The sequence below is a fragment of the Nanorana parkeri genome, unplaced genomic scaffold (genome assembly GCF_000935625.1).
Source record: "Nanorana parkeri isolate BGI_ZX_2015 unplaced genomic scaffold, ASM93562v1 scaffold1381, whole genome shotgun sequence".
Classification (NCBI taxonomy): Eukaryota; Metazoa; Chordata; class Amphibia; order Anura; family Dicroglossidae; genus Nanorana; species Nanorana parkeri.
In genome coordinates this window covers 346,586-358,252 of record NW_017307649.1, presented here as the reverse complement: position 1 = coordinate 358,252, position 11,667 = coordinate 346,586, and the positions used below count along the sequence as shown (strand labels likewise).

At 39.4% G+C, this 11,667-nt stretch overlaps 1 protein-coding gene across 1 annotated transcript in view; it reads right to left on the bottom strand.

The window, feature by feature from the left end:
* Positions 1-3,767: 3,767 nt before the first annotated feature.
* Positions 3,768-11,667, bottom strand: part of PTPN11 (protein tyrosine phosphatase, non-receptor type 11) — a 52,577-nt gene continuing 44,677 nt past the window's right edge. The window contains exons 15-16 of the mRNA XM_018569714.1: positions 10,806-10,907; positions 3,768-5,363 (exon numbers count right to left, since the gene is read on the bottom strand). Of these exons, the coding sequence (XP_018425216.1) occupies positions 10,838-10,907 (70 nt within the window). The 3' untranslated portion in view covers positions 3,768-5,363; positions 10,806-10,837. The remainder of the gene's footprint in view (positions 5,364-10,805; positions 10,908-11,667) is intronic.

Sequence of the window (11,667 nt, the reverse complement as noted above, 5' to 3'; positions counted from 1 at the left end):
GAGCCAAAACGTGGGGAAAACAACCCCAAACAAAAAAAAAAAAAAAAAAAAAAAAAAAAAAAAAAAAAAAAAAAAAAAAAAGGGAAGCCAGGATCAGAAGTGCACACAGAAGAGGCTTTTCTGGCTAAATGTAACACATTGGTAGTACAGGCTCTATAGAAAACAAGGACTAATGGATGTCTATGTATTCTGCCTACACTGGAAAAAGGAACAAAATGTATGACAACACAGCTCGCAGAAGGGAGCCCATAGACTACGGAAAGAGGCCTGGTATCTGTGAAAGTAATAAATGCTGCAGAAAAAGTCTACAAAAAGGTTTCACCTATAAAAGTTCAAGTTGTACTTCATATAAAAGAAGCACTTTAGACATTAAAAACATACCTGTACCATAAAGTGGGTTGTTGGGGCAATATCATAAGCTAGAGAAATTTTTAAAAGGAAACCTATCAGAAATAGGGGGGCTGTTATTGAAAACATCCCTCTGAAAATGGTCGTTACCAATCTGTCAAGCTCATCCTCCAGACTAACACCTCAATCCGAACAAGTGTGCAACAAGTGGAATCGGTGTCAGGTCAGGACTTCCTGTCTACATACTTCTGAATCAGTAACTCAGAAAACAAGTATGCAGCCTTTATATCAGCATGACAGCCAAGGTACTAGTGTTGTCAGAAGGAAGAGTCCGCATAGCCTCACCATTTATCTAAAAATAGGTTTTCTTTACAATGGCAACAAAACACAGACTAGCGGTTTAAAGATGAACTCCAGAGAGGTTTATAAAAACACTTGTGTTCAGTAAAATATAATTAAATTGCTTTTCATGCAACTGGTTTAAAGTACCGGAGTTTGACTATCAGCCTGTTGTAACCCCCGGTACAGTAGAATGCAGACTGGGAGGGGAGAAGGGCGGTACAAAGAGATAAATAGGTAAGTTGCATACAACTATGCTCACTAGAATTATGCTGACTGGAAGCGTGAGCACAGTGAGCAGAGGGGTATGTTGCCAAGTCTCCTGCTGCTTGTTCATTGTCCAATCACAAACTGGGACAAGCATTGACAAAGCTAAATTGCTTAACTGCAATACTAACAGGCCAGGTCACCTGCCTGGCTGTGCAGCACAGCTGTGTACATCTCAGAATTAGATAGGCATATGAATAAATCCTTTGGCAGGTAAAACGATTCCCATTAAAGTATTTCAAATGTGTATTTGAAATACTTGGGAGTTCAGCTTTAAACTTTAGTGAGCAGTACCATGTGGTGCTACATTAAATTGTAGATGTCAGGTGAATACATTCATTGAACCTGCAGTAAGACTATTCACATTCATGTTTTAATTGTATGCTTTTCAAACAATGCTTTTCAGCATGCAAGGTGATAGAAAATTGTGCCCAATTTACAGCAGAGCTAAAATGCTCTGCACTTTTCAAAAACTGATCAGGAACATTTTTGACAATTCATCTGGTGCAAAAGGGTGCTCTTAGGCGAGGTTCATTTAGGACAACTAATGCAAAATCAAAAAGAAAAAAAAGGAAATCTGAATTCTGCTTATATCAACAGTACAGGTTAGGAAGTGTAATAAACTGACTAGTTGCTGCGGCTGTCAAAGCTCGTGTACTCCACAACTGACAAGCCCACTGAAAATCTTGTGTATTACCTTGTGTATCATTATAGGCACAGCTTCCAAGCTTCGTCTTTATTCATACATTTTTGCAGGGCTACCAAATCTATTTAAAGATCCTTCAAGCCAAGCTACAGAATAAAGGCAGAACAATTTAAAGCATGGTTGTACCCTTGGAGTAAAGTAAGAAAGCTTACACTAAACAGTTCCAAAACAAGTTTGTCACTTTACGTCCTTTCAATTGAGAACAATATTGCTTTCGTAACTTTACAAAGGGGATTTGTAGGTTTTGGTCAAGAATAACAGAAAAGAAGTACCTCTATTAAAATCTGCTGTAAAAACAGAGCAAATACAGCATAAAAAATATGGCATTTAAACCTTGCACAGCATTCCTAATATAACAAACTAAACAAAAATGTGTCATTTATAATATCCTCAATATTATTCAGCAATTTATTCTACTGATGTTATCTAGAGTTTAGTGCACAGGGCAACTCTACTAGTAACAACGTGAACAAAAAGTTTGATGCAATTGTAGTTTAAAAATAAAATTAAAAATCTAATATGGCTAAATAGTAGATCCCCCTAACTCGATAAACTAAAATTATCAAGAGCTATGGCAAAAGCATGCTAGGTAACCTTAGGCTACCCACTCAATATTATAATTTAAAAAAAACAAAAATATTTAAGCATGATTTAATAGTTAGCCCACATTTTATTTGCATATGCCTATTTAAAGTCTACAACGGACGCAGACTAAATCAGAGCGCATAGCTTTGTTTTTGACAAATCATTCCACTGCACTGAATGCAAAGGAAATCATTTCTGGCAAAATCTAAACAGAAATCTCAACTTAAAATATGACATTTCTAAGAATCAATTAACAAATTATTTTACAAAGTTGTAACTATTAAGAGTTAAAATAAAGCAATTTTCGATGCATCACCAACTGTCTAATTAATAAAGGATTTTGCATTTTATGGTCAAGGTAACAATCTGGACTTGCTGAAAAACAAAAAATTCAATCCGATGATTTAACATCATGTGAAAGTAGAAAAGCCTAATAATCTCAACCCTTCATCTTGTTCAACAATGTAGGCTTATTAGGTGCAAATAAATGTTGGAGATGTCCAATGAACCATATAAATGGCAATACTACCTATGCCGGCACAGGCTTGGAGGAGACGGCATTAAAAAAAAAAAAAATTGTCAAATGTATTTGCTCTTCTTAATTCTATCCGAAAAGAAAATAGACCTTCTATGTTATTATAAGAAGCATTTCCATCCCAGCTGAAATTCTCCATGTGATCTTTCACTGGCAGGACTGTGCCAACATGAGTAGTTTTTCATATGGCTAAGGGGTACTTCTGTCCATTTTTTTTTTTTAACCCATGCCTCACTTAGATCATCATTGGTTTCCAGTGATCCGTTTAGTTAATTATTACTTCTACTCAAAGAACAGCTGCCTCTACTATAAGTAGTTCACAGTTACACCATGGCCACCCATAGACTATAGAGGTCAGTTCAACGTAGAAGCATGATCCGACAAACCCTTAGGGTAAGCCCACTGGGAAGTTCTCAATATACCTGCAAGCGTGCTTGAGCTTCCAAATACTATCAATGGAGAGGTTGGAGTGGGGATCAAAAAGTGGTACCAGCTTGTCAGTGGGAAGTGACTGGCAAATGCTGATTGGCCAGACCAGGGGACAGTTGCTTCTCGTCTATGGGTAGTTTAAAATCCAACTCAAGTGGTTATGGCTTACATAGCACATCTTAAAACCTACACTGCTACATAATTAATAAAAATGCATAAGCCTATACATAAGAAGATATCCATCAAGTTTGTACATATTAGAATCATCCATTGGCGCAGTTATCACTGGAACATCCACAGAAGAAGGACTCCAGTGTAACAAAATCTGGATAGTTTTAATACAATTATCTGTTGAGTTGACACTTTTGTCTATATTGCAATGGGTGAGAAAATAATATGCAGTTCAGGATCTAATACTGTAAAACATAACCCCTCCATGACAGAACCCACAAATTAAATCCCTGCATCTGTGCTAATTTACAGGCAGTAGAACACCATAAAAGCAAGTAAGTTTTTACAGAAAGGATTGTAGCTTTCCTTTAAAAAAGGATGGGGTTAGGTAATGTTGCCGTATTTCATTCGCATAGTGCTTTGCAGTGTTCTCCTTTAAACAGGCGACACCGAGTACTATGATTAGCTGATTTATCAATTCGAAGTATGGAGTTCATGGAAATACAACTGTGAGCTTGATTAAATTCCTTATTACTGTGGGCTGATATTTATGGAATCTACAAGCACCAGTCATCTGAAGAGCATAAAGGCAATATGGTAAAAAAAAAAAAAAAGCAGCAATGACTGGAAAGAGTCAGCATTCTATGAGTACGGTAAGTTAGTCTCAGGAATTTGTCCTTGTGTTTAGGTGTGTTTTGCCATATCTGGCCCACATTCCACTAATTTATGATCTATAAATTGGTGAAGCCAGTCTCGTTGAAGGTCCTGTATTTGGTGGACGTGGCTTGAAAATCTATTGCAGGCACCTTTTGCCAAAACACACCTAATGAGAAAAAGAACACAATGAAGCACCTGTAGAAGAATGTAACTGAAAGAAAAAAAAAAGAAGTGCAATATTCACAATGTGGGGCCCAGAGCAGAGGGCAGAAACTAGGCCTCGCAGTAATAATGAACTTTCTGGCTGAAGGTAGGCTGTGACTGTAAAAGGCACTTTAAGGAAATGCTTAACTAAGGTCCTGCTATAGTAAAGGTGCACAACTTGAGCCTTTTAAGCAGGAGCCCTTCCCGCTGAGAACACTGCATTTACGCACTGTTAAAAGGGGACTGCGTTTTGCAGAGTTAAGCAATGGGTGACGTAAGGCCTTACTCAGCAAGGGTCAGTTCGAGCCAAGATAAAATGGATGCGACAGCCTTGCCATTCCCAAGAAGCAGAACAAGTTAAACATTTAACCATTTGTAAAGTGCATCTCTAAATTTTCATTGTGTATCATTGCATTTCCGTGACTTGTACAACATTCTGCGATCAATAGATAACCCCTAAATCGACATCTATCACATCTTAATGACTCGTTACAATTGGCACTAGGCAATAAACTTTTTGTCCAAACAATACTCATTTCTGGCTTTGCGCTCTCTAAAGAAAGTCTCTTATGACAGGAAAGAAAAAGAAAGCACCATTATATGAGAAAGCCAGGGGTGCAGATATTCACATTTTAAACATCTCCACATTAGCATGAAAAAAGTTAAAATGAATACAGAGGTTTTTATTATGGTCTACAAACTGTTTTCATGGTCACAGTCTGCACTGTGACGAGAGGAATTGTTCCCGTTGTAATGTAAGCAATCACCTTATTACTTTGTGTTGCCAGTGAATTAAGGTGCACTAAGTGAACTCACAATACCTTAATAACAGGGGGCGCTATAAAGAGAAAAGAATAGGCCAGCTTATTTGTAGTCTGGGTTGTGGACTCTACACAGTCAAACTGTAGAGATAAAGATGCTTCATTGTGAAGAATGCGCTGATCCAACATTTCGGAGATTCAGAGAGGACATGAGGGGTTTCCAAAAAGCTCATGATGTGTAATCTTTGAAAAGTCTATGGATTTCAGACCAATTGTTTAAATGGACACAGCCTTTAAAAGCCAGGTCTTGTACGTCCCATCTCGTCCTCGCATTTCTTTTGCCTTTTCCCAGTCGTAGATTCTACAGGAAACAGAAAAAGTTAATAGGAAAACTTTGGTAAGCACATAGAAATAAATGAAATGTGATGCATCAGCACCCTACAAAGCTTAGGTTGTTTGTGATCATGGAACATTGGGAATTTCTCAAAGAGTTAAGGCAGCAGGCTGTTTTTTTAAATATTTTTAACTTCACTCATGGTGATAAGGTTTTTGCCTCTCTCCTCAATCCCAGTTGCCAACTGACTACAGTGCGGCGCTATGATCTTGTGTGGTCGCATATTACGCTCATCTAGTGACACGAACATCAATCTTCTTTTTTTCATTACTTCTAAGTTTCTTTTAACACTGTCCAGTATGTTGACCCGGCCATCCACAGCTAATCCCACCCAGTATTGGGCGCTTTCATTACAGGGCAGCAAGCCACTCCCACATAAATGCCCAAATTCAGGAATTACTAAGAATCCTGGGAGATGTAGTTTTCTTTGTACCCTCCTGGGCTTTCTGATAGTAAGCAGACGCGCAGGATAACCTCACCCTCCGAACTATTTGGACCCAGAGGGTAGCGTGGCTAATTAAATGTGTCACAATTGGGTATTGTGAAAACTATTTTGATAAGCGAATATGCAGAATAAATAATACGGAGCTGTTGCATGTATAATAAGACATGCCAACATGGAGACCATAATTGTAGGGCAGAATCTCCCACACCTAGCTTAAAGTACAAGTCAATCTAGCGCTAATGCCTTGCACAGTGTGGCTGGTCTGAAGGATTTTTGAACACTGGGGCGGCTAGAGGGGAAAAGCAGAAATATATATTTGCAAACAGATTTTATGGTCTTCCCATAAAGCCCTATAGGCACATATTCTGTTAAGTGTGGCAGATTCTGGAGTCAGTCCAGCACTACTGCATTGCCTATGCTGCCTCATGATTTAGAGCACTGGTGACTGGAGGGAAAGGCATTTTAGTTGCTTAAGGCTGGGTTCACACCTAGGCGTACCGAATATGCACATTTGCCGCGCGTTTCGTGCCGCATGTTTTTACCGCGATTCTCGGTTAAAAAAAAAAACACGCGAGAAATGCGCGTTTCCGATGGCTATACGGCTGTATCCTAATGGATACTGCATTAAATACGCCCCAAAGAAGCTCCTGTACTTCTTTGGGAGCAGGGCATTTTGCAGCGTGTTCCTACGCGCTGTAAAACGCCCAGGTGGGAACCATGCCCATAGGCAATCATTGGTTTTCACATGCTGAGCGTTTTATAGCGCGTAGGAACGCGCTGTAAAACGCCAAGGTGTGAACCAGGCCTAAAGGAAAAGGAAGGCCCAAGAAAGACATCTCCACTGTGATGATACTTTTTCATGGTTCATTGTACTGGTAGAAGACACAGTTCAATACTGACAATGTGCAAATAAAAAGTGGAGGGATAGAGGGGGGGGAGGGGAAAGAAGCCAGAAAGTCACAGAATTTTGGCAAATGACCAGACCAGATGCTTACCATAAAGAGATTATGGAAAACAGGGTTAAATTGTAATGTGCCTTTAAACCACTTAGCAGATCAGCAAACAAACAATTATACGCACAGACCAAGCCTGCTGCTGTGTCTTGAGAAAATTAAAAAAAATATTTCTGGGGAAAAATAAATCTGTACAGGTCATACAGAATACCTTTTATAGGCTTCCTTATATGCTTTTGTTTCCCATCCTTCAAAGCTAAAATCAAAGATTTTCTCTTTCTCAGAAGTTACATTAGATTTTACTATTCCACAATTACACTAAAGGATCATTTAATAAGCTTTAAGATGGTAAAACAGAAGATAAGGCAGCATTTTACTAGAACCATTTCCATACAACCCACTGATGCCATAGAGCATGGGTAACTAAACTTCGGCCCTCCAGCTGTGGTGAAACCACAAATCCCATCATGAATCTGACTCGGGAAGTCATTCCTGGAGCTGGGGCTGCCTTATGGGATTTATCGTTTCACCACGGCTGGAGGGCCAAAGTTTGGTTACCCCTGCCATAGAGGCTTAGCACCGACATAACAGATTTGCCTAAACTCTGGTTTGAACAATTATCATCAAACTGGACATCCCGTGGCTACTTATACACAGCAAAAAAAAAAATCTATGCCATCATTTTATAGAAAACAATATGAGGAAAGAGGGAAAGATAGGCATCATCCCTATTTTTCATTCGGTTATGAAATCTTTGCTGCGTGTCTAACCTGCAGACAAAAATCTAAAAAATACACAGATGAAATACATATGTTGTATGTGGGCCAGTCTAACAGCCAAAGGATTGGCAATTGTGCCCATCCAGTCTGGAGATTTGCTCAGGTTGACCACACAGCACTACCCTGTCTGATTGGACTCTGTTGCAGTACAGTAACACAGGGTTGTCCCTCCCCCAGCCTGTGACTGAACAATGAAAGGAGAAACAGCAGACTCAGAAGTTAATCTCTCTGTCACTCAGCTCTCTCCTCCTATTAGCATGCTCCTAGTTAGCACATGCACACTGCAGCACAACAGCTTGACTCCTTGTGCTGCTTCTCCAGTCTGACCTCTGCTCTACGGGGACTGCAGGAGGAGGACTACAAGCAGATTCAGGCATTTCTACTGCTTCCATAAAAAAAAAAAAAATGGATATTTTAATTAAAAAATAAAATGATATAATAATCAAATCATTGTAAACCTTCCTTTAGATTAAACCACTGTAACTGGCATGCACATAGAAAAGCAGGTACCGAGAGGAGTTACCCGTTACTGCACCCCGGGATTACCTGCTTTTGAATCTGGGCATCCCTTCAAAGAGATGATAAATCTAAAATGGCAATGAAAAAAAATTGCACATGTTTCTCTCTAGCTGCGTCTCTGCAGCATCTCTTCTTAAAATACCATTTTGCCCATCATACCCAGCCTGCCAGTGCTATCATGGTAACACGGCAAACAAAGCACATAAGACTAGAGCAGGCCTTTAAGAGGACACCTCATTAGCGGATGAACCAGATATAGCGTGTACCTCCCCACTTCTCCTTCACAGCTTTATGAAGTTTTATCCAGTAAAAACACCATATTTTTAATGATCACCTATGCAGCATCAGTTCTGCCCATTAACCCACAGTACAAAGAAAACCCTCCTCTGTACTTTGTATTGTACAACAAAAAGCTAGCTTTGCCCATTCAGGCCAGCTTCTGCCTGCAGCACAGTCCTTTCAAAGGCTGCCGCAGTAACAACTGATACAGGCAAGAGATGCTAAATGAATGCAGATGTTATAGAGAGGCTGGCCACCTTCAATGCAGCATTCTGCTGAGATTTCCACACAAAGCTAAGGGCAGAGCAAAAAGTACATTTTAAATTATATCCAAACTACATTTCTGCAGGCTCGAACAGTTCATTTTGGGGGCAGATATTTCAGTGTGCACCTAATTCAGCTTTTTAATGGCTCATGGGGGAAATCCCCAAAAGAAGAATGTATAAAGTCCAGATGCAATTTTATTAAGACTCTTATGTCAAAAGGTCACCCTTCATGGAGGGCATGGCACGTGTGTACTGGACTGATAAAATTGGGAGGGATTCGAAGGAGTAATATAATCGTTCAATATGCTGTTTAACCTTTGTTCAACAGCACCAGGCCTCGATAAAGTGGGACCCTTTGAGACCCCAAAATGTGTTGTCTTTTTGTGGATTGAAAATGCCAATGCAGTTTGGGGGTCTGAATAAAATGTCATCTGGACTTAGTTTCTGCTTTTGATGCGTTCCTCCTTGCACACCCAATCCCTACTAAAGAAAAGAGCTGACCTTCAGCTGCCCCTCCTGGAAGTGCTGGAAAATCATGACCGCTACACTGATTAAAGTACTTACTGAGAACATCTACAACTTTAAGAGATCCAGCACCCCACACCATTCATCTGCTTCTATTGGTGGATGTAAGAGGCATTCAGACTTAAATGTGCAGAAAGCTGTAAGGTCCTTTGAGTTGATTCCAGTTTTTGCATTCACATTGACTTGTATGGGGAAGAGAAGCAACTATGTCACCAACAACCATGTAAATGAGCACTAGTATTATACAGGATTTATATAGCACCAGCACTTTGCACAGCGCTTTACAATATAAGGAGGATATTACAGTTACAATACAAATCAAGACAAGATGGTAAGGAGGGCCCTGCCCGTGAGGGCTTACAATCTAAGAATGTCTTTCCCTGAGTCTTCCACAGGACATTACCAGAAGCCAATTACTGGGCATCCTCCTTTACGTCATCAATTAGACCAGCATGTACATGACTGAATACAGCAGTGTACAAATCTAGACTTCATTGTAAGCGAGGGGGGAAAAAAAACTATACTAAAACCATTATAACATTATATTTAGAAAACCTTTCTAAAGCATGCTCAAACCAAGCTTTCACCTTACAGAGCAAATGGTGATCATCCTAGGTGGTCAAGGCAAGGGTAGGTGGAAAAGGCAGAGCCTTTACTGCCTCCAACCTGGCATACATGCATTGTATTCTGGGGCTATTTTTTATTTAAGGGCCTCCCACCCCATCACAAGCCCATCTCAAAATGACTGCATTTAAGCTGTACTAAGAAAAAAATAAGTAAAAATAAAACATCTGTGAAAAAAAAGTTTCATCATACTTTCCTTACCCCAGGCTTTTGCCTGCAGCTTCTAAGTGAGTGTGATGTCATTACCCTTTCAGCAAAATCCTGAGATCGCTAAGAAACCCAAACCTTGCGAGATGATGCTCTTGTGCTATGACTTAGGAGGTGCTCATGAAAGAAGTCTTACTGGACTGAGCTATATTAGTTCTGATTCTGTATTTAAAAAGGTAAAAAGCTAAAGTGGTGTTAGCTGCCTCTATAAGCTTTTTAGGTCTAATATAAAAGCTACATTTTCACTCTTCACTAAAAGCTCTTAAATGCCTTTTACTATACATTGTTAGAAGGCTGGGCACTGGGTGCTGCATACTTTAGCTCTGCACTTCCAGGCACATCTAAATGGAAGCTGGGGATGTTATTTTACAGCTGTTAGCTTTCTCTGCCATCAACTATTTTGTTCCTGAGCTTTATGTGAGAAGATGGACCAAGGAGAGTGCGGATCAAGGGGAAAAGTGACTGATTAATGAGGGAGGTCATTCAGACAGGAAATTAAGGTATTATTATTATTATACAGGATTTATATAGCGCCAATAGTTTGCACAGCGCTTTACAATATAAGGAAGACATTACAATTCAAGACAAGATGGTAAGGAGGGCCTAGGAGAGCTGCTGCTGCTTCTATGGGTTAAAATTGTAGAGATGCAAGTTTACAGGGATTTGAGAGAGTAAATCAGATTCAACACAGGAGAGGACTCGCTACAAGTATGGGGGGAAAATGTTAGGCTGGAGTTCAGTTTTAAGTAACATTTCTATTAAAATAAGACACAAACATTCCTGGGCAACCAATTGTAAACACTATACGTTACCTGTCTATATGGTGGAGACATTATGTTTCAATTCATCTGAAGCTTTTCTGTTGCTGCATGAGGCCCACATTTTCATACACTCTTCCAGAATCGTCTCTCATTCTGTAAAACAGCAGACAGATATTCAGACACTGGAACTGCTCAGAGCTGCAATATACTTCAGGAGAACAAAACCCTGCAGCTGTTGTCACCTGATAAGTTATCTCGTTGTTTGCAGAGCACTGTATCGTCTGCAGATTCCCAGAGGTAGAATTTACCCTGAAAATATGCTGGTCGTTTTACAAATCATCTAAAATGTCACAACAGTCTGTAATACCACAATACAAAAACCTTCAATGTGCAGAGACCTGCAGCAAACAACTACATGTCATCTTTCAACAGTCTTAATATACTAAAGTGATCAACGCTGATGTGTTATCGGCTGCTGTGATTGCAGCCAATCACTCAGAAGATTAATATGTTTCAGCTGCACTTATTACGTGGGGTTTTCAACAGTCAACAAAACATTAAAAGAATTAGGTCATGAAGCCTTAGTTGAACATGGACATTCTCTAGAAGGTCGCCATAGATGACAGCATTTTAAAATAAATGACAGCTGTGCCTGTGTGTCGAATGCTGAATATAAATGCATTGATTGTTCATGCAATCGACCTTTCAATCTAATTGTTTACAGCACTGAAATGACCACTTGGTAAATGTGCCCACATTAACCTGATGACTTTCCATGTCAAAAAAGTGCTTGTAGAAAAAAAAAAAAAAATCAGCAAAATAATAAAACTGCTTCAATTCCAGCACATTTTAAAGCACAATATAATAAATACACAATTTAAACACACACATATAATTATATATATATATATAT